This window comes from Panthera onca, chromosome B2, assembly GCF_046562875.1.
Source record: "Panthera onca isolate mPanOnc1 chromosome B2, mPanOnc1 haplotype 2, whole genome shotgun sequence".
Classification (NCBI taxonomy): Eukaryota; Metazoa; Chordata; class Mammalia; order Carnivora; family Felidae; genus Panthera; species Panthera onca.
In genome coordinates this window covers 133,141,554-133,165,402 of record NC_138343.1, presented here as the reverse complement: position 1 = coordinate 133,165,402, position 23,849 = coordinate 133,141,554, and the positions used below count along the sequence as shown (strand labels likewise).

The 23,849-nt window shown below is 47.8% G+C and overlaps 1 protein-coding gene and 1 long non-coding RNA gene across 6 annotated transcripts in view; one reads left to right on the top strand and one right to left on the bottom strand.

The window, feature by feature from the left end:
* Positions 1-23,849, bottom strand: part of SASH1 (SAM and SH3 domain containing 1) — a 314,865-nt gene that overhangs the window by 83,564 nt on the left and 207,452 nt on the right. For 4 of the 5 annotated variants that reach the window (XM_078447431.2, XM_078447430.2, XM_078447428.2 and 1 more), the window contains exon 5: positions 934-974. In XM_078447431.2, coding sequence (XP_078303557.2) covers positions 934-974 — 41 coding nt within the window. Of the gene's footprint in view, positions 1-933; positions 975-7,845; positions 7,966-23,849 lie in introns of those variants that run through there. The other variant, XM_078447435.2, reaches the window with a different exon arrangement.
* Positions 8,093-21,883, top strand: LOC132667738 (uncharacterized). The gene is made up of 3 exons (XR_009605337.3): positions 8,093-8,546; positions 12,612-16,364; positions 21,282-21,883. It is a non-coding gene; the product is annotated as an uncharacterized LOC132667738 (long non-coding RNA).

Genomic DNA, 23,849 nt, shown 5'->3' with positions numbered 1-23,849 from the left:
TTTCTCTAGGGCAATTAGGGATCATAATGTATTTCTTTTACTGGAAGGTATACTCCCCCCCCCCCCCCACCACCTTCCTCTCTTTTAATGCTTCCAAAATGGAGGTACAAATTAAAAAATAAATAATAGCTAACATTTATTGAGCACTTACCATACCCAGGCACTTTGCTAGCTAATGGTTTATTTCATTTGATATGTACAAGGAACATGACGTATTATTGTTTTCCATTTAGTGGATGAGAAAACCAAGGCTTCAGGAGGCAAGAGACTTGCCCAAGGCCATAACCACTGATTTGGAAGGGTCATGATTCAACTCCAAGTCGAAACCTGATCTGAGCACTTCTGCTCCTGATCACAATCGACCTTACCAGGCTCACTCTGACCCAAACAGAAAAGGTGTTACTAAATCAAGACTGGATTTTATAATCAAGGAAATATAAGACATGTAACACCTTAATTGTGCATACTATTTGATTCAGAAGTTCCAAATCAGAGAATTCATCCTAAGGACATGATCAGGGATAGGTTCACAGATTTTTAGGATAGTGTCAATTCTCTGAGAGCAAAAATTAGAAGCAACTTAAACGTCCAGCGAAGAAGTGATGGTTGATATGGTTCATCCAATATGACGGAATATTATACAGATTTAAATTTTTTACTGCAAAGAATATTCAATCAACGTGGGAAAATGCTCAGGACCTATTCAATACAAAAAAATTATAATATGTAGAGTATGATCCCAAATATGTTTAAAAGAAAGCCCACACAAATACAGGGCAAAAAAAAAAGAAAGGAAAGGTATGTATCGAAATCTTAACAGTGTTTCTTTCTGGGTGGAAAGATTCTTTGTGGTTTTTGTTTTTTCACCATTTGTATGTTCTATAAAGTATTAAAATTCTTTTAAGTCGTTAAACCAAGAAAAGGAGTACTGACCTACAGAGCCGTCTTCTGAGTTTGACTTAGGAAGAGTGCTCCTAGAAAAAGAAAAAAAAAAAAAAGTCTGATTACCAGGGAGCCTTGCGTTGGTGTGAGAACTGAAAACCCTCCCAATTCGTCTGACCCAGCATCAATACCACCAGCAGAGCCAGGGGAATTCTGATAGGGTGTTTACCACTGCCCTTATCTAGCCAGCTGCGGCTTTTCTAGAAACACACTCATGACCCATTGGTCAACATGTAGTGAAGATTCACTCCAGGGTAAGACCTCTATTGAATGAAGGGAATGGATTTTACTAGATGATCACTGGATAATCCACTTGTGTGAACTACGAACTACATGTTAGGTTATCGCCGTCGAGAAGTCTCTTGTGTAAGTGGGGAAGACAAAGCAAATAATAATAAAAATCAAGACCCAACACCATATGCCAGCCCCTTAAGCCAGCAGGTGAGTAAAGTGGTCAGCTGTACGAGGAATGTAGGAGATCAGATGCTCCAAACAAAAGGGGGGGACAACAGTACGTAGTTTCTGCAGTTGGTTTCTGACAATTCGCAAGCACGCTCTCCGCCTTGCTAGATCTTTCTATGTTCGAAGAGAAGCCAGGAAATCTGCTTTTTTTTTTTTTTTTTTTTAAAAGGAGGGGGAGAGCTCCACATTTTCCAGTGATGGCAAATAATTCAATGTTTGTAAAAATGTGTCCAAGTTAATCAATACATGTCTGGGCACCAAATTTGGCCCACACCCCACCCTACCCTGGCTGCCCGTTTGTGACTGCGGATACAGACAAAAGCCAAAATACCTTGAAACACGAACACAGCCCCAAACCAATCAATTAAGCGTTTCTCTTGCAAACACATGGAGAGATACCAACTTAAAGCAAGAAGGGAAGAAATCAAAGAAAGGTAAAATGGGTTCTCTCAAAAAGGTCAGAGTAGAGGTGGAGCGCAGTCTTTCATTAAGTGGGTCCGAAGCCTAGAGGGTAAGTGAGTTCAGTGTCCACTTGCTGACAGGGAAAACCAGGAAGAAGGAACCTGCCTCCGCACAGAAGCACAGCTACTCAGGGGTTTATACCTGAATCTTCCCAATACAAGTTCCTCTGCCAGGGAGGAAGGCGGGGGCATCTGACAAAACTCTCCTGGATGTGAGAATGCATGGGAAGACCGAGGTCGGGAGTCTAGAACCGTGTTACCCTGAAGAGGTCAGAGGAAGAGAAGCAGAATAGGCAAATGGCGATCTGCTGCCCGCCTTACAGCTGAAACGACCTCTCGAATTGAAGGTGACCAGAGAGGGCAGGAAGGGCCTTTCTGTCACGCAGAGTCACCTGTGATGGGCCATCTCTCTTTAGAGCAGGTGCATGGATACTAGCTGACCGCTGGCTGCCAGCTAAGCACAGAGGCTCAGGCCCCACCAATACCTTCAAACCCTCAATGAGAGAAGAGAACTGTTTCCGACTAGCACACGAATCTAACAAACCTCTCCTACTGATGAGGGGAGGGCGGGGGGGTGCTAAGAACAGAAGTAGGGGAGGCATCCTCTCATTTGCTGAGGACCACAGCTCGGTCTGAAGTCATGATTTCCCCTTACTGAGATGCTGTGAACACGGAAAATAAGGAAAATCTACCTCATCATCGAATTGCGCCAGGATTTAGCCCCAAGGATCTACTTACTCTCTGCCCTCCCATCCACACAAAAATGAAAATGACTGAAGATATTTAAAAAGCCATTTCATGGGGCGCCTGGGTGGCTCAGTCGGTTAAGCGTCCGACTTCAGCTCAGGTCACGATCTCGCGGTCCGTGAGTTCGAGCCCCATGTCGGGCTCTGGGCTGATGGCTCAGAGCCTGGAGCCTGCTTCCGATTCTGTGTCTCCCTCTCTCTCTGCCCCTCCCCCGTTCATGCTCTGTCTCTCTCTGTCTCAAAAATAAATAAACGTTAAAAAAAATTTAAAAAAAAAAAAAATAAATAAAATAAAATAAAAAGCCATTTCAGTTTTTAATTCATTCAGCAAAAAGGTACCGAATGCTATTACGAGTAAGGTATATGGATGATTACGAAGAAATGGGACTCTCGATGTAGGGAGGGTGACAAAATGTGAACAAATGAGAAGTACTTGCAAAGGAGAAGGAACAGCAGGAGGAAGGGGAAGGGAGGGCAGGGGTGCAGAAGGAGGAAGAAAAGAAGAAGGAACAGAAGCAGTACAGTCAAAGCGCTCAGAGCCACAGAATTACAGGCAAGGCACAATGGCAGCTGAAGAACAAACTATAGACAGTTGGCCAGTTGGCTGGGGATTAAGGCTGAAAACCTTTCTAAAGAACTAATATTTGAGCTAAAGTTTGGGTTCTTAAGTTTTGTGGGTTTTTTTTTTTTACTCTCGCATTTTGAGCTCAAAGTCATGGTAATACGCATCAGTCCACCTTACCTCAACTGGTCACGACCTTCCAGCACAGCCATCTACGACTTTTGTCTACTGCATACAGCAAAGAGAGTGCCACATTTATTTTTAAACTCACTCACTCTAAGGACTAGGAGAGTCTTGACCTAATTGCTAAGGATCAAAGATATCAAATATCCCCAGCTCTTGCTCAACTGCTTAACTATGTAATAAACTATAAATATGTGAACTTTTGCTTTTTTCTAGAAGAAATCTTTTCATGGGGAAAATGGCCTCAAGAAACATTGCTTTTCTTTAGTCCTTTGCTGATTTAGAATAATACACCCTTACTGAGTTGTAAGGAATTTTATCGAATTAAAGGGTTTTTTTTTAAGTTTATTTATTTATTTTGGGAGAAAGAGTGTGTGAAAGTGGGGGGGGGGGGGTGGGCAGAGAGACAGGGAGAGAGTCCCAAGCAGGTTCAGCACTGTCAGCGCAGAGCCCAATGTGGGGCTTGATCCCACGAACCATGAGACCATGACCAGAGCAGAAATCAAGAGTCAGACGGTTCATCACTCAGCCCCCAGAAGTGGCCCGAGGTTCCACCAGCTGGTGAGAGGCCAACAGAGTCATCCCCCGTCACTGGCAACCCAGTTGTCTTTCTCCCAGATGGTGAGCTCTTCCTCTCTGGATAAAATGTATGCAAAATGGACTCTATCCTATTATTTAAAAAAACGCAAAGGCTAACTTCTATTTCCAACCCATTTTTCATTCTTCCTGCAAAATAAGAACGTCTTCTACTATAAAAATACTCAAGAACCCACACTGCCTAAAAAGAGAAGTTCTCACTACCACACAGCTATCACAAGATATAAATGTGCTTTCCTCTATAAAATTCTAGCTTCTAATTTTTTATTTTTATCTACTCTCTTCAAATTATGACACATATTTAAAATTTATCCTCAGGTTTGCACTCTCGATCTCTTCGTTAACGTGTTTCCACTAGTGATTGCGTGCATTTCCCCACATGGCCAGCAGATGGCACTGCAGCTCCTCTATTCATCTTGCGGTGACAAACGGGAATTTTTATTTTTATCGTTCCGCGAGTTCACAATCTAGACACTGGCCAAAGAGCAGCAAGCCAGTGTTTCATAAGTGTGAGGCTCCCCAACTCATCAATGTGCAAAGGGGGAAAACGACATCGTATGAAGTTTAATTTGGACGCAGTGAATTGTCCCTGCAAAGAGAGGCTTGGCAGAGCAGGTGATGCGAAATGCCATCTTTCTCCCTGAGACGGATTATAAAATCTATCCAGCAGGAGCAAAAACCCATGATGTAACCAAATTCCAAATTTGGATGGCAGCAGGTGGAAAGGGTCATTTGCTGATCTCCTGGTGGAAGAAATTAATGCTCAGAAGTCAGTTCCAAAGAGGCCTCCTCACCGCACCTCCTTCTTGCGGCCAGACGCCACAGGCCTGGGACCCACAGGCTGGAAGCAGGTTCGTCAGCCCTTTTCTATCCATCACTTTCACTGTCAACAGGGTAAAAGGGATGGGAACCTCAGCGTGGGTTTCTGGGTTTCGATGATGAGGACGCAATAATTAGCATCCCTCTGCGCTCTGAACATCTACTTAAGCACTGAATAATTCGAGTTTCGCATTTAGTCTTTGATCTCGATCTCAGAAGTACCTCTACGTCAATAACTATTAGACCCCAGTGTAAATATTTTTCCTCACGATCCCTAAGCTACTTTAGCCCTCTCTGAACTCACGTTCACTTAAGAAAATTCAATAAACGACTTATGAATGAGATAATAAAAAGAAAATAAGGGACAGCATCCCTGAACTTAACCAATTCCTTTCATCCTACCTCAATCTTTAGCAAATTCTTTGTTAAGATGCGTCATTCCTTTCTTTTCACCCACTCACTCACTCATTCATTCTTTCTTTCCTTCAATACACATTCATCCAACTCCCATTATGAGGCTGGCATCCTCTGAGGCATTGAGGATGTAGCAGTAGATAAGACAGGTTAAGATCTCTGTTCTCTTAGAGCTCAGGATGGGCGAGAAGCGAGGTGGGTGGTGTAGATCGAGAAGGGGGGGGGAGAATGTTCGGTGGGATGGACAGAGAAGACTTCTCTCAAGAGGGGAGAGGTGAACAGAGACCCTAAATGATGAGCTGGCATGACATGTGCGCCACCCCCGTGGGGAAGGCTGGGTAGGGAGAGAACGGAGGAAGAAAGCAAGAGGTCTCCTCTCACACAGGAAGTTTGAGGTGTTTCTTCAACATCCCCGTGGAGATACTCAAGACACAGTAGGGTATGCGAGTCTAGAGTTCACGGGCATTGCTGAGGACTGGAGATCAGGATTTGGAAATCACTTGCACATTTAAAGCCAGAAGACCAGCTGAACACAATGAAGAGAAGTGGCAGGAGGCCTGGGCTCAAGGGCAACCCAGTCCTCGAGGTCAGGGAAAGAAGGTGAAGCAGGCAGCGGGACTGAGGAGAAGGAGTCCGTGCGGAGAAGGAAAACCGGGAACACGCTTTCACCCTTCCTGGCTGAAACAACATTAAAATCGGTTTTACGCAAGCTATATTGCTGCCTCAGATGCCAGCCAGGGTAAATTCTAGGTTGCTCTGTTTTCTTTTCTCTGGAGTCTGTGGCTTTACAGTAGAGCCCTCCAGGTGGCCACAGACAAGGAGCAACAGACAAAGGTCCAAAGGAGATTCTTTACATTTGCGTGGAATTCTACCTCTTAAAGAAAACACTCTTATCGCCAACCCGATCGCCGATCCCGAGACTACGGAGCGATAATCCGGATAAGGGCACAGAGCCAGGCAGGGGCCTAAGTGGGTTTAGAAGCCACATCTCTGACTCCAGAGTCCAGCGCCCCAGGCACATCACCCTATTGTTTCTCGTTTACACAACAGAAATTCGTATTACGTTACATGCGTCCCAACCCTGTTGCTGGGTGAGTTACTAAAATGATAGGCTCAGAAGAACCGGGGAAGACAGAGCATGTTTTCAACACCAAATGTGAACGTGGCCTATGAGTTTCTTCGAACCAAGTATTTCAAGAGCAGGATCGGGTTATGCTGCTCGTGCAGACTCTGTCTGCGAGTTGACAGGAAAGAGGCCACGTACTTTGGCTCAGGCTCATTTTTCTTCTTATGTCCATTTACGTAAATAGTCTCAGGTACCTCTAGGCAAAGGCAACTCCCGTCTCTTTGCAACATACTGACTCCGGCACGCAAGCAAAGTGTAACAAATGCCCAAACATAATAAAGAGTTCCCAAAATAGACCTCATGTTTTTGTTTTGATGGGCTGTCCAGAAAACTTCATTATGAGAGAGAGAGAGAGAGAGAGAGAGAGAGAGAGCGAGAAGCAATAACCTAATTTCTAAGAATGGAACATGTGTTATACGTTACTGGAAAACCTATACTTAAGAGATTTTTAAGTTTCCTTTATCTTGAGTCTCCGGAAATTCACTTCTTCATTAGTTTCTTTCCTGCTGAATTTTGAATCAGGGCTTTTGCTGTGTCTGGGTCCCTTCCTGCATCATCCCAGGCCTGCCAAGGCGGTCCCCAATGCCAGTAGCATTTTCCTCAAGACGCAGAAAAGGGACGGAGACATCTGTGCTATGGAACTGTGCGTGGGAGTGGGAGGGGAAAAGAAGCTGAAAGGGTTGAGGAGCTTTAGAGTAGTTGATTTTTTCTTATGTGTTCATGGGTTTCTTATATGCTGATTATTTCTTCTAAGTTGACATGCCTTCCTTAAATATGACTAACTACTTATATTCACATTTTGCTTATTTCGTAACAAATCATTTTGTAGAAAATAGGTAATTCCTTAAATTTGGTATTTCTTATTATTCTTTGGATATCGAAGATATTTTTCATCATAGGAGCATATCTCCCCTATTTCATAAAAATACGTATAAAACAAATTTCTGTTTACGCTATCTACTGTCTGCTATAAAAATTCACGGGTCAGCCATGGGACCCCATGGGACCAGGGCCAGGGCAGGAGGGACACAGGGGTCCACCGTGCTAGAGCTGCTCACTCTCAGCGCCAGGCAGGTTTAAGGAGCAAGGGGTCTCTCTTCCTTCACCCTAGATCTGGCCCTTCCCTGCCAACAGCTGCTGGCACATAATAGAACTTAACTTGCAAACTTACTGGCTAGGATTGAAAGTAATTCTGTTGCTCAAATCTGGTGTATTTTTTGAGCTCCAAGATTATTTAGTATCAATGACAACGTTGGTGACACTTTGTCACCCTGGTCAAAACACTCCATGCCTACAGGCCTTTTCTTTCATTTCAGCCTATTCCCAGTCTCTCCTTCCGGCTTTTGTTGCAAGGTCACCTTCGTAAATGATCAAGGCAGGTGTCGGAAGGACCAAATCCAAGGCAACGGCCTGACACAGCCCATGCTCAGCACTCACACACTCAGAGTCAGGCACACCCGTGACAGTGCGGTCACAAATCTAAGCCATGCCTTCCCTCTCATGTCAGGTAGTGATGGTAAAATCAGTACCTACCTTAACGGGATGTTAGAATCACATGAACTTGGCAACTGGTAAGACCCCAGTCAGGGTGACCTCTTATAACGATCACCGGACCCCAAAGGATGAACGCTCTCGGTCTCTGCCCAGAGCCCTGCCACCCTCATTCCACCAACGATGGCCACTAGGCCCTGTGCTCGGCTTAGTTTCTATATTGCCACAGTTCCTCCTTTTAATTTTTTTTTAGCATTAACTTCCCTCAAATAATCCACATGGCCATAACAATTCCTCTTCTCAACTGCACTCGGTACGAGCAATTCACATTTTCTCACATCCACTGTTTTTCTCACAATGACTGAATATGACATCAGTGGGTCTTCATCCACATTGTCCAGCATCATAATATTCCCATTTGCTGATCACCTATTGTCCTCCTTAAACAGTAAGATCTGTACCGATTTAGATTCTTTCATACGGCACAGGGTACACGAAATAATTTTTTGATGACGTTGAAGAGATGTTCAGTATGGATGTATATGCCACAGGAAATGGGTTTGGACCCACCCATCGGGTGATACCAACTCTCCCAAAGAAATGGCAGTGATGTGTGGATATACGATCTCCAAACAACAGTACCATCCGACGTTTATTTCCAATTTGAAGAGGACCTCTTACCCTACCGATCGAGCGCTTGAGAAGTTCTGAAAGGCCATTTAAAAGGTTTGATACTTCCAGCCGTGAGTTTTGACATTTTCAACTTTCTTCTGCCCTACCCCCCTTTTTAAATGATATCTTTGGTAGACAACTGCCATCCGAATCACTGTAGGTGACCCTAGTCATTATATTGGAGACGTTTCCAAAGGGGATCTTATTCGGAAAAATAAGAGAGAGACACAGTCAATCTAGGTACACAACAACAATCTAACAACAATAGCAACAATCATTTTTGTTATGCTTCAATCCCCTGCTAATGACATCAGGTACATGGGAGTTCTAGGTATCCACACGTGATCTTTTCTGCTGCAAATCAAGCCTCTCTCTCTCTCTTTAACATTAATTTCCCCCAAATAGCTAGGATGGACATAGTGACTCCTGTTCTACTTTTCGATTACACTTTACAAAAGCAACCCATGTTTTTCTTAGAACAGCACTCACGCACGCACATACACACACCAGCGGTTGAATATGATGCCAAGGTAGAGGTGGGCAGACGTGAACATTTTCTACAGCCCACTACCCCTGCCCAGACAGCTATCTAATACCATGGCTCATGATGTGGGGTTCTAGAGCCCAACCTCCCGTGTGCAAAGCCCAGCCTTACCATTTACCAACCAGTAACTCGACAAATTACTTTGCCTCAGTGAATCCCAGTTTCCTGCTATGCAAAAGGGATACAATATTACCTATCACGTAGGTTTTCTGGAGATTTCGGTGAACGATAACTTGTATGGTATTTAGAACACGTTTGTTTGTACGTGTGAAGCGTCACTAACAAGACGTAGCGGTTAGGACTGCGGGTCTTTTCCTCCAACCAGCTCTCCCTGTGGAGTCAAGTTTCTCTCGGTCCTTCTCGGAGAACACTTCAGCTTTCTGACATGTAAGGGGCTGGTTCCCTGGCACCTCAGTGGTGGCCAACAGGCTTTCCAGGCCACGAACAGGCTTTTTTGAGTCTGAAAATCCATCCCAAAGGTAGACTGAAAGAGATCCGTGTTCCTTCATCCGTGGAATGGTAACTTGTACCAGAAGTGAATGATGCAGGACACCCGCAGAAATTTAAGTCCCGCGCCTAAAAATGAGCCAAATGTCATCCCCCCGCCCCGTGGTGGAGAGCCACAGCCTGGGTGTGTCTCAGCTACAACCTTTCTCGGGCCGGGACTATACAACGGGCAGGGTGTAGAGCTGCACCAGCCCGCAGATGTGGGCTCAGGGCAGGGAGAAGGAGACACGGGAAAGCATACCGTCACCTTCCAAGATTTCCGAAACCCTCCCAGTGGGTCTCCTCTTCTCCATCTGGGCCATGTTATTCTTTGCTTGTCACTCCATGGGCCCGGCCTATCCAAGAAGCTGATACAAACGTGCTGTAGGGATGGCAGCTTTGATGTTGTAACACCACTGAAAGTAACCATGTATATTCCAGCCTTGAGAAGTTACAAACGCCTTCCCGAGTCCTGAACACTTAGTAACTAATCAGAATATTCCTATGACACACCAACCACAGGGTGTATGATACTATTTTTTTATGCAAGTTCAGTACGTTTGCCTAAGTTCGGGGAGTTCAGTAACGGACCATTCTCATATGAAAACAACCAACAATGATTTTCTTTGCTTGGTATCTACTGTTTGGCGTGGAAAATGAAGCCCTCTGCAGCTTGATAAGGGAAATGTATGCAACGTGGTCCGTACCTTCCAGGCGTTTACAACATCACGAGGTGCTTTATATTGACGGGCTGTAAGAAGAGAATAGCTGGGGTGCCCGGGTGGAGCAGTCGGTCGGGTGTCCTATTCTTGAGTTAGGCTCAAGGACGTCATCTCACGGTTCATGAGATCGAGCCCCGCACTGGGCTCCACGCTGACAGTGTGGAGCCTCCTTGGGATTCTCGCTCTCCCTCTCTGCCCTTCCTCTGCTTGCATGTGCATGCGTGCATATGTCCTCCCTCTCAAAATAAATACACTTTAAGAACAGAAAAAAAGACCAGCTGAATGAGTGACTATAGCTGGCAGGACTAGCTGTCTCCCATTTCAATATCCCCCTTTCTTAAGAGAACCAAGATTTGGTTTGGGCGGCAGGATACCGTGTTAAAACACTCACTTCCCCATACACCCCCTCGGAGGCTAAGTGTCAGTGGCCGGATGCTTCCTTGAGCAGCTGTACCAGCCTTGAAGTACCCACCTCTGGCCTCCTTGCTCTATGAAAAAATATGCCCCCATTTGCCTGAACTCCGCAGTCAGGTTCGGTTACATACAACTGAATACAATCCTAACGCATTCAGTGGTTAAGAACTAAAAATGACCAACTTCTACAAAGCATTGGTCTGGGTTTACCAAGCACGTTCATATATGTCTTACTGTATGTCAGGCTCACGGAGACCCTGAAACAGCCCCATTATACAGATAAAGAAGAGGATGCCTGGCAAGTTCGCGTAAGTGACTTATCCAATTGCGGGTCGCAGAGCTGGGGCTTAAACGCGGCTCTTCTGGCCCCAGCCCGATTTTCACCCCATTAAAACACCTGATTCAGGAAAGGAAGGGCCTCTCCTGTCTGAATCACCACTGGATTCACGGTACCAGGGACAAAACTGTGAGCCTCAAGCCAAAACGGTGTCCGTTTTCTCTTCTTGTTGGCAGTGAAAGTGCAATTTAAGTTTGTCACTTGGCCACTGGCGTTCACAGACACAGGTCAAGCACCGATTTTTGACGCTTCCTCGGTAGGCGTACGAAGGTATTGAACGAAAGGAAACCTTAACGTCCTCTTCTGCTTTGGGTGCAACCAGTGAAAACCAATGCCTTTCCTTTATGGCCTCGATGTGAATTTTAAATTTTGCTTAGGTCTTTATATTTTAAGAATTACTGAATTATTGTCAAAAGCAAAATAAAACAGGACTTTTAGCCCACTGTTTTCACCCCCAAAAGGCAGTTTTTATAAAAGGAGAAAAATACCATATGCTGGCTACTTATTCTGTAAACGAAGCAAAATCACTTCCAAATCACTTCCCTTCTACTTCCCCTTTAAACTTGACTGCATACATGTTAAGAAATCTGTGGTGCAAGAAAGGCTCTTCTGCAAGGAACTGTGGCTGAGATGTGGGGCCGGCCGGATGGACACGTCCCCGTGGAAGGCCACGGCCATCAGGACGCATAGTACACGGGCCTCCGCTCAAGAACAGCTATGAAAACGACCGCCACCCCGCCTGGTATGGGGTGCACATGGGGTCACTGGCAGGAACCGGGCCTTTGCTGTTCTTGTCAAATGCACAGGAACCTGCAGGGAAAGGCGGGCTGCAAAGAGTCGGCCCCTGACAGCCTCAGCCTCGGCGTGGGGAAAGGGAGAAGGGAGACGGAGGAAAAGAGGCTCCATTCAATTATCTCCAAGGTCTGTTTCCATGGCGATGGCTCCGGAAGCGGGTCAGAACTTTCTCAGTGGAAACAAACAGCGGCTCCCATTCACCACGGCCCGAGCCACGCCGGCCCTGCGGGCCGCTGTGCTGTCTGGGCACAGAGGAGCCGGGGAGGGACGCGGGGACTGGGGCTGTCAGCCTCTCTTGTGTCAGCTGTTCTGAGGGAAGCAGGGGAGTCGAGAAGCGGCCTCTGAAGGCCAAAGCTGGCGGAGCTGCGGGCCCTTCCTCGCCTCGCCGGTCCCAGTGGCCAGTCACTGTCCAGGATGTGGCGGTGGCAGCCATGTGCCTGTCCTACTTCTCCTGCCGGGCGGCACAAAGGATTGGGTCCCTTCCGCAGTGACCACTGCCACAGCCCTACTTTTAATTCCTTCAGACACAGCTGATGGAAAATTTTTATGTTATAAACACTATGAAGCTGAGAACTCAGGCTTTCCTGTCTTCTCAGATCTCTCGCTCTCTCTCTCTCTTTTTTAAAACTGAGATATAACTGACATATGACAAATCAGCTTCAGGAGTAAAACATAACGAGTCGGTATTTGTATATATTGCGAAATGATCACCACAGTGAACCTAGTTAACTTCCGTCACCGTTCAGTTCTCGGTTTTCAATTCCCACGCGTGTCCTCTGCCTTTGCAGCCGCCGAGCTACGCGCTCACTCCGCTGGCTCATCTCACTTTTGCTCTCAGATTGCTGCACATCCTTCCCCCTTCTGATCCCGAGGCTCTGTCTGAAGTGACGCGCCAGCACCCGACAGAGACACCAGGAAGCGGTCCCAAGGGTCACCGTGATGACAAATGACCTCTACCAGCATCAGCCGAGCGCCACCCCCCCCCCGCCCCTGGTGATGGAGATGTGCAGCAGAAGCAGAGAGCGTCAACCTAACGGGTAAGAAATAGGCTTCGGCACTGATTCGTAACACCACGCTGGCTGCCTAAGAGCCGCCTGGAAAATTTATTAAAGACTCCACAGTTCCACGTCTCCACCACATGTGGAGAAGTCCATCCGTTAGGCCTTGGAGGGGCCTGAGCGTCTGTCTCTCCAGCTAACTGTGAGGTACGGATGTGCCTGGGACACTAGTTGAATCCACAAGACACACTCCCCATCCTTCCTTCTCCATTCCCTCCTTGTATCCTTCTACTCCAAGGCCCCCAAAATCTAGTAAGCAGATTACAAGGGCAGTTTTCAGAAGAGAATTCAGGGTACAAGAACGCGGTAGGATCAAGCAGCCAGGCTTATAGACAAAAGCTTGGGGGCCAGGGTTCATCTTGGGGGCCACGTACCCATCCCTAGTATGCAGGAGACACTCCTTAAAGACTGAAGGAATTTGCCAGTGGGATGGAAAGAACTGAAAAACTAGAAGCATAATAAAAGTTCAGGCAAGTTTTGGACCCTCAGGATGTGTCCCCTTGACCACTGGTGTCCCTGCCTCCTGGGGGCATCTAGACCTCATCTCCTCACATTGACAATGGCCCTTCTCACACACAAAATCCACCCCTGGGCAACCTCTGGGCTGCTCTGAAGACCTCCCACAAGCTGGGCCTTGGGCTGCCTGGACCCTGAACCACCAGCCCACCCCCGACGTGCTGCACCCACACACCTTTGCAGGCCCTCGCGTCTGCCTGCAATGCCGTTGCCCTCCACCTGTGCCTAAGAACCACCCCCCCCCCCACCCCCGCCATCATCCCTGTGCTGCTCGCTCCTTTCGGTATCTGTGGTGCATCTGTGGCCTGTCAACCTGGCTCAGCTGGAGTCCATCTCCCAGAATTCCCTTCCCCGCCCTGTTCTACATCAGCATGGGTCCTATAAGTCACGTGACAGGCAGAAAGCAGAGGCAGTCTGCTCTTCAGGCCCTGTGGCTCCGCAGCCAGGATGCCAGCTCCTCCCCGGGTTCCCGGTGAGTCGAAACTGGAGGCTTGCCTGGAGCTGGTGACAGAGGACGTGCCCATCTCGGCAGGTGGCAGGTCACCGTCTATCCCCCACTCTGCCTGCAGCCTTTTGGCCCCGAATGCCAGTGCGGCTGCCTTGCGGCCACATCACCGGACACAGAAGGAGACAGCCTGGCCGGGGCTGTGGAACCAGCCCCAACGAGCACATGCAGTCCAAACCCTGCGATGACGTCACCGTGACGTCGGCTCCTCCGGCAAAACCCGGTCTGGTGCCGAACTTCTGTGTCTGCGGCCCATGCAGGGGCCTGGCCGGCCCTCCCCTGCTGTTCCTCTGCACTGCGCTCCCGTCACATCAGGATCACGCGGTCATGGCTCCTTCGGGCCGAAAAGAGGACAGTGACCCGGGCACCCCATGCATCCTCCCGGCACCTAGCAAATCTGCGCACGCAGCAGAGATCTGGACAATGTTTATTCGGTTACACCCCACTGCTGCCTGGCCCGTCGCTGGTCTTCCCTGATGCACCAGCGTTTGGTCCGTGTGATGGCCTGACCTTGGCAGGCCGATAAATGGATGCGGGCTAGAAGTCCACCTCTGCCTCACCGGAGCTGTGTGGGGGTGGCGATCTTGGTCAGTCATTCAGCCTTCCTCACCGCCTCCCCCATTTCCTGTACTGTGAGCTACACCATTTACTTTATACGATACAGTGGTCGTAGGTGTGGGGCCTCCCCTGTTCCTGGCGGGCCGGGACTGCCATTTGCTTACCGATCGCCTCCCCTCCCCAGCCCCACCCCCACCGCTGCCCAGCGTCCTGTTCACTTCTGCAGGGCACAGACCCAACCGCAGCCCCCTCGCGTCCTACATACCTCCCGGCAGTGGCCTGTCTCCGGCCACCACGCACACGCGGCCTCCGGCTGCGGCCCGGGCGCGTGGTCTCCGGCTGGGGCAGCTGGGGCTCCCTCACCAGATGAGGCGAAGGGCAACGGGGTTTGCAGTGGGGGAACAGCTGAGGTGGAGAATTCGAGCACAGCTGCTCCCGCCCCGAGCCCCTGCATTCTGGAATGTTGAGCCCCTCAGATATGCTATGCGACGGAGCACACACGTGTGCAGACACAGATCCCGCCCGCACACACACATACTTCAGCCCGTCGCACGAGCTCTGAGACCGGTTGCTGTCTCCCAGCCTTCCCAAGTAAGGCGCACGGAGGAATGGCATTTTTTTTTTTTTTAATTAAAAACAAATCTCTTTTGAGAATGGCGTATTTTAAGTGGCCATGGCCATTGACGAGCTCTGGGTACGACACCATCCGACAGACGGAGGAACCGCACACACGGCTGCCGCCGCCATCGGCCGGGCCACGGGCCACAGGCCGTGGAGGTGGACGAGCGAGAACAAGCGAGACGTGAGCCCCTAGCAAATGTCAGGGAACGTGCTTCACACAGCCCCCCCTTCAGAAGGAGCGTTTATTGTGCACATTTTGCGGATGAGAAAGCTGAGGCTTGGGGCACTTAAATAAACTGTTTCTGATCCCACGACCAGCAGAGCTGAAACTCAGGCTCAGGTTCTAATGCCAGCGCCCACCTCCTTCTCCCGGGAGGCCAGCGGGGACACAGCAAGGACACATCCACCTGAACGGGACAGGACCGACTTGTGAACTATTCTCAAGGACACGCCTCCACGTGGCTTCCCCATCCCAGGCGCATGGCCCCCATGGGAAAGGTCTGGCTTTCCCCTCCCCGACCCACGGCCCTGCCACAAACAGGATGTGGAAACAGGATGCGTGGTCTCAGCTCCAGGGGACGCGGCTTGACCTGGATTTCCCAGCAATGTGCAGACCTCATCAGCAATTCTCAGTGAATCGAATCTGTTCCAAAGGAGGGTTGGTAACCGCGCGGCCCGCGGGTTTCTAGTGCTTCCTTCTACGTCTGAGAATGAGCACGGGGAGCCCCACCTTGTCACACAGCAGGACACGCAACCCCGGCCAGACAGCAGACCCCCGTTTTCAGGGGCGTCCACAAGGGATGGACCCGAAGCCCTCTCCGGCCCAGTCTCCAGGACCGAGAAACTTCTTGTTGAGCAAGAGGGCGGAGGTCCCTCGGAGGAAACAACTTACCCAGAGGAGAATGCCTTACGCCCTTCAAGTCACCAAGAACACCACGCATCAACTTGTATACAAATGTCCACAGCAACACTGTTCCTAATTGCCAGAAAGTCCAAACAACCCTAGGTGTCCACCAATCAGTAAGTGGGTAAGTGAAATGTGGCACATTCATAGAACAAAAGGAACCCATGTGGATGAGCCGTGAGAACATTATGCTGAGTGAAACAGTCCCTTAAACCGCATCTGACTGCATTTCCACGGAACGTCCACAAGAGGCAAATCTATAGAAACAGAAACTCAGTTAGCGGGTTGTTCAGGGGTGAGAGAAGTGGAGGGCAGCTCAAGGGTGCGGGGCTTCTTTTGGAATTGACAAAAATATTCCCACATCGATCGTGGGGACAGGCACAAAACTGTAACTCCATCAAAAACCGTTGAATTGGATCTCTTCCATGGGTGAGTCGTATGGTATGTGAATTATATCTCAGTGAGCTTGTCACCAAAAATAAAATAAAATAAATGTAACCTCCCACAAAATTGCAGCTGTTACAAGTTTGAAGGGCTTTTTAAAAAACTGTAATATTTTGTGTGCAGTTCTCAATGTTGTACCTTTATCTGGAGGTAATATGTGGTCATTTCTAAGTTTTATTTATTTATATGAGAGAGAGACAGACAGAGAGAGAGAGAATATCCCAAGCAGACTCCACACTGTCACTACGGAGCCCAACTTGGGCTCGATCCTGCAAACTGTGAGATCAGGGCCTGAGCTTAACTGACTGAGCCCCCCAGGCACCCCTGGTCTGTCATCTCTATTTAACAGAGAAGGAAAAATCTGAGGAGACTTGAACAAGATTACAAAATGGAATTGGGGGGGGCGGAGGAAGGGGAGCAGCCCTTAGATATAGATTTGGGGATTTGTGGAAGCTACTATTCTATATACTACATGTTTTTTTAAAAAAAAAATTTTAGAGAGAGAGAGCAAGTGAGCTGGGGAGAGAGATGTGGGGGGAAGAGATGGGGACGGAGACAGAGGCAGAGAGAATGAGAATCTTAATCAGGCTCCACACTCAGCACGGAGCCTGACGAGAGGCTTGATCTCATAACCCTGGGATCATGGCCTGAGCCAAAATCGAGACTCAGCCGCTCAACCAACTGAGCCACCCAGGCGCCCCTAAAATGTTTGGACAGGTGTCTTTTAAATGTGAATATTCACCATCAGAAAGCGCTTGCTTCTTATTACATTGCTACTGGTTTAAGGAGACACTGACACATGCTGGGTAACAGGTAAGACCAAAGTACGTCTTCTGTAATTCCGGTCCTGGGGACAATCCAGTTTTAACCCTATTTCAAAGAACTGAACAATCAATGCTTCCAATGCAAGTATTTAACGAGCACTTGCTCTGTGAAAACAACTCTTTTGGACACTGAAGACAATTCAAAGAGAGGAAAAACGTGAGCTCTTAGCCTCCTGGAGCTCGAGATCATGCTAGGCCAGGTAGGACTCCAGAAGTACACAAAGCTAGAGCCCCCAGGTGAGGGCCTGAATTTGGACCAGACAACATAGATAACAGACAAGTTTATTGGGCACTTATTAGGTGCTGGATAGCTTATTAAGTGAGGTATATACTGTACAGATCATCCTCCTTTTACAGTTGTGGAAACTATAGACACCAAGATCCAGGTAAGAAATAGCCTGGGTTTGAACCCAGAGAGTCTGTAATCACACGGGGTATCTTCACCCCAAGGCTGTCATGGCATTCAGACTGGATAAGGTTTTTCTGTCTCTAGCTCTGAGACCTTAGACAAGCTGATACTCTCAAAAATGGTACATACTTCAAGGAGTCCGTGAAAAATTAAATGACAAAATACAGTAAAAGTGATTAGCACGGTGTCCAATAATAGAAATGAGCCAATAAGCGTTGTAAGCGTTACAACGATGATGATACTTGTTACAATACCCTGAGACGTCAGATCTGTGCCAAATGCTACCTGATTCCAAAAGGTGGAAAGAACAGGGCCAGTGAAGAGACTGAGAAGGCACTTAAAGAAAGGAGACGCTTTCAAGGAATGAGCTCCAAGCAGCCCAGGAGGCATCTGGGAGATGAGAGGCTGCGGCAAGGCTGGCGGTGGGAGGGAAGCCCCGGGCTGGGGCTGCACGGGGGCGTTCTGATCAAAGCGCAAGCATGCACAGGTCCTAATTTATAGGTGCCACTGGGGAGATCTCTGCATCCCCTGCCTGCTCCGTATGGCCCGATTCTACTTTAGGGAGACTAAAGATTCTACTTTAGGGAGACTAAAGTGTGTCTACTTTGGTAGACACACTGTCCTAGTTCACGAAAAGAGCATTAAAGGTATTGCTTGCAGTAGTGAAGGTGAAAAAGAAGGAAACACAGGAAAAGTTATAGAAGTAGAAGCAACAGGATTTCACAATTAAAGTTTTAGAACCATGGAAGAAAAGCAACAGGTAACAATGCCAAGGCTGCGTGATGTGCAGAAAAAATGGTCCCAAGGACAGAAAAGGGGGACGTCTGATCAAGGAGCAGGTTGTAAGAGGTGAGAAGGTAAGAAGGGAGGGAGCGAGGGATTGTGCGGTTAAGATAATGCATCTGGGGCGACAGTGACAGTAATGAGCAGGCATCTGCCAAGTCGCGGCAACACACAGGTCACCAGATTGGGAAACGGGGCACAGGGACAGATGTGTATGTGAGGTGGGAGCCCAGAGACAAGCGGTCAAAGCCCTGAGTGGGGGCACCTGGGGACAGCTTGCAGGTTGGATAAAAAGCCCTTGGGGAACTCCAATGGTAAGGGATGGGCAGAAAAAAGGGAACCACCAAGACGGGGCATCAAGTGAGGACAAACTAGAACCCGTAACGCCACAGACCCCAAGGGCAAAAGTACACGCAGACCCCACGGGAAAGGCAGCAGTGCCAAACCCGGCAAGGATCTGCGAGTGGGGAGGGGCTCCTGGGTTGGTTACCGCTGCAGCACTGACCTCAGATGGCATTTCAGGAAGAGGAGGAGTCGGGCTCCCGGGCAAAGTTCAGTAACCGGGGAAGAAGTCAAATTACGGTTTGCGAGAATGGGGAGAAGCCTTCTACGGGATGGAGAAGAAGAACGAAGCACGTTTGTGACACTCACCCACTTGCTCATCGATCCGACGTTACTGAAAGTCTTTTATGTGAAAGACCCAGGGGTGGGAGTGGGAGGTGGCCCCCCTCCTCCGACGCACACACGTACACGTGCACCTGTAACCGAGCTCCACTGCCACGGGAGCAGGGGAGCGCGGAGTTCCAGAGCCCAGCGGCAGGACACTGTACCCCAACCCTGTGAATTAGGGAAGACTTCTGGCAGGAGACCAGAGTTCGATTTCTAAGTGTGATAGGATCTGCCCAGAGAAGGAGGGTTGGGGGGATGCTCAGAGAGTCGGGGACGGGGCACCCCACCGGAAGGAGCAGCCATCTCGGAGGCTCGGCATGCCGTGGGAGCACATGGCCAGTCTGAGCAATCCGGGGAGCTTCACCCCACTTGGAGAGCAGGCAGGACGATGAGGGAGGTTAACAGGCAGGCAGAGGCAGGTTGTGAGGGAGAAAAAGGCACAACGAGAGATGCGAGCGATCCACGGTGGCAGGAGAGAGAGAAGCAACCAGAACACGAGGATCACAAGCAGGGCTTCTTCTCTGAGGGCAAAGGGTGGAGGAGGCTTTTGGGGCGCCTGGGTGGCTCAGTCGGTTGGACGTCCGACTTCGGCTCAGGTCATGATCTCGCGGTCTGTGAGTTCGAGCCCCGCGTCGGGCTCTGTGCTGACAGCTCAGAGCCTGGAGCCTGTTTCGGATTCTGTGTCTCCCTCTCTCTCTGACCTTCCCCCGTGCATGCTCTGTCTCTCTCTGTCTCAAAAATGAATAAATATTAAAAAAAAATTAAAAAAAAAAAAAAGGAGGAGGCTTTTGGGGGGTGGTGGGGGAAGGAAACTTGACGCCCTGTCAGAAGAGTAATCAGCTAGCCAGATGAAACAAATCCGAGAGGGAAGCAGTGTCCAAACAGAGTAAATGCTTGCATAGAACATTTATAAACCAGATGCCATCCATTTCATTCGAGCACACAACACCGCTCCATTGGCTTGCCCTCCTTTGATTTATCTTCCTCTTCCATCGTGCGATATATTTTTGGGCTTTTTCACCATGAAACAGTTCAAGTGTAGCCATAGGTAATGAAAGAAAGTGAAACTAAATCAGTGAGTTTTCAACTCTGGTGAAAGACTTAGTAGAAAAGAGCTGATAAACACTGGCGAAGGTGAAGTTTTGAGATTTATTTTGGACCTTCCTGCCTCTGTAAATAAATAACTGAGACAGCTTATATGTGAATGAGAGTAAACTTGTCTCTCCTTCCAAGAGGACCACAGGACTGCGGGTTTTAGCTGCTGCTATTTACATAAAGCCAATGAACTCAATGTGCCCCTAACCTCTCTATCTGCAGAAGCCATGCAATTGTAAGTATTTTGGAATCGTAGCGTGACGGCTAGGAGCATGGGCTCTCAAATGGGATAAAATCCAGGCTGTGTCACTTCATTAGCTGTGTATCCTTGAGCGGCTTATTAACCTCTCTGCGCCGCAGTTTCTGCCTTTGGCAATAGGAATAATATCAGAGCAAACCTCACAGGGTTGTTGTATTAAATAAGTCAATGTTAAGTGTTTAGGTCAGTTCCTGGCCCATGCACCAACCCTCAATGAACATTACCTGCTATTTCCTATTTTTTCTTTTCCAACTTGCAGAACCAACCCTGTAAAGACTACTTCCAATCTAGATACACACCTAGAACTAACCAGATGGGCTCCCCTACACAGTTGGCTTCCTTCAAAGTAATGAATCCAAATCATCCAGATACACAGCCTATTTATTAGCCATCTAGCTAATTTGCAGATTACTGTTTCAGATGTATACACACACAAATAAAAGACTAAATTATTGTGGAAAATACTGCTAGCTTTCTACCCAATGTCTAGTCTCCCTCCTTCCTTAAGACACTCATTTTGTTCAGGGCAGTAAGACAGTCAGCAAAAAACACGCATGTCGGGGCACCTGGGTGGCTCAGTGGGTTAAGCGTCTGACTTCGGCTCAGGTCATGATCTCACAGTTTGTGGGTTTCAGCCCTGCATCGGGCTCTATGCTGATGGCTCAGAGCCTGGAGCCTGCTTTGGATTCTGTGTCTCCCTCTCAATCTGCCCCTCCCCTGCTCGTGCTCTGTCTCCAATCAATCAATCAATCAAATGTAAAAACAAAACAAAACACGCACATCCCCAAACTCTCCTATGGCAATGGTCGCCACGTGTCCCAATTTTGGGCTTACTTTCTTTGCTTTATTTTTCTCCGTTGCAGAGTCTAAAGCATACAAATGATTTACTCCAGCTCCCTCCATGCAGCTCATGTCAGCTCATCACATATCCTAGAGCCCCAAACAGGGTCCCGCACACAAAGCCGGTGCTCAGTGAACAGCTGCTGCATGAAGAAACGAGTGACACAAACTGGAATGTGTGGGACAGGGTTTCTAGGAAAGCTTTTTAAAGGGTACGCCTGTGGCTTTTTGCCCTTTTACCTTCTTCACCCCGTTTCTCCTTCCCACCTGGGAGATGGCAGCAGCCACTATAAAACCAGGAGACTGACAAAAAGAACAAACAATATAATCTGGCTTCCGGAAGGCTCGGCTGAGCCACAGCACGGCCCTAGACACCCCCCCTGGAACGAGGATATATCAAATGAACACTGTATTTTTTTTTCATGCTGCTTTATGTCATGTTTTCTGTTATTTGTAGCTAAATGCATCCCCAATACAGTTATAAAGAATGTTCCCGGCAAAAAACTCTTTCTCGCTAGATATTCTTGAGATTAACTGGTGAGTACCAAAAAATGTAACTAATGTTCAAGCTTGTTGGCCAGTTGACGCAAATCTAAGATCGGCGTAATAAAACAGATAGTCTCATCAATAGGCAGTGTAAATGGATATAAATAGAAGAGGTTCAAATGAAAACTCCCTTGGCCTTTTTTATATTTTCAGTGAAAGCATATAGAGAGACCAGATAGATTGTAAGAAAATAAGGATGAATGAAGCCTTTGTCAAACTGGTGGCGGCAGGTCTGTTCTATGTATGTATGTGCGTATGTATGTTTCTTCCTGTCTGCCTGTACATCTATCTATCCATCCATCCATCCATCCCTCATGCAGGTCTCACACACCTACAGGCCAAATACAGCCTTAGCAGCCCCATTGGGCAGTGTCTCCAGGTGAAGTGATGTCAGGTATATTCCCACCCTCTTTGTTCTCTTCTGGTTAGAGCTGTATTCCTGGAACTCGAGATTGTAAACCCTGGTAAATGATAAATACCACTTCGTGACGTGACTGTTTTTTAGAAATCAGGTATTTACATTATAATTGACACCTGATACCTTCCTTAGCTCAGGTTTTAACTGGGGGAGAAGGGAGGGAGAAAGCTGTGCTGAGGGTCTGGACAGCGGGGGAGCCACAAGGGCCAATCCCTGGACAGTGGGAGCCACAAGGGTCAATCACCGGCCCCCCGGCCCCCCATCCTGTCATCGAGGCCTCTGCTTCAAGGGTGGGCTGCTGTAGAATCTGCCCACTTTTGTCTACTGAGTTCTCTTGCCTTTTGAATACAAAGCAGAAGAAATGTTCTGCCCATTAAACAAGACTGCTGACTCAGAATGATATTTGGGTTGGCAGCTACTTTGTGGACATTTAACCAGACACAACCAACTGGTTTGCCAGGTCATCCTCCAGGGCTTACAAGCAGATTTGTATCTGAAGAACGGCACATTTTCAAGTACAAAAATACAAATAATTCCATAGAAACAAAAGTACCCAGATTATAATTTGAGCTAGAGTGTCCATCTTATTAAAAAACAAACACCTTTTGGAGGGTTTAATCCAAGATAATGAGCAACTTAAGAATAAGTATCATCATTTCTATTTTAGTTTTATTTATTTATTTTGAGAGAGAACACGAGTGTACAAGTGGGGGAGGGGCAGAGAGCGAGATTCCCAGGCAAGTTCCGGGCTGTCAGTGCCGAGCGCGACATGGGGCTCAATCTCAAACTGTGAGATCGTGGCCTGAGCCAAAATCACGAGTCGGATGCTCAACTGACTGAGTCACCCAGGCACCCCAAGCATCATCGTTTTGTAAACATCACCATAAAAACTGATTTAGGCAACAATCATTGAGAGAATCTGAAACCATCAGGTAAAAGTCTGATGAGGAGCAAGCCATTTACGAGGTCTCAGATTATCTCCCCGCAAAGTATTTACCAACTGCAAAGGGAAAGTTCTAACTTCTCAGAAGAAACTTGATGGACATCACCTTCATCAAATAATCAAAATGAGTATCACCAACAATGGGACGAAGTGACGTCATGATGTAGTGAACTGAAAAGAATGTAACATCAAAAATGCACTACCCGAACCCTAAAACGGAGCCCAGATGGAGGAATATTTCACAAAACAACTAGCCTACCCTCTTAAAAGACCCCATCAATATCATAAAAGACAAAGAAAGGCCAAGAAATGCTTTCAGATTAAATATGACCACAAAGAGGACATGCAAATGTGAGGAGTAATTTTTTTAAGTGTTGGATTGACGAGAAAGTGCTATAAAGAAACACTATTGGGGCAATTAGAGAAACTGGAGCATGAACTGTGTATTAAGCAAATCGCTATTGGGTGGCTCAGTGGTTGAGCATCCGACTTCAGCTCAGGTCATGATCTCATGGTTTGCGAGTTCGAGCCCCGCGTCGGGCTCTGTGCTGACAGCTCAGAGCCTGGAGCCTGTTTCAGATTCTGTGTCTCCCTCTCTCTCTGCCCCTCCCCTGCTCGCACTCTGTCTCTGTCTCAAAAATATCTAAACATTAAAAAGAAAGAAAATTGTTTTTAAAATTCTTC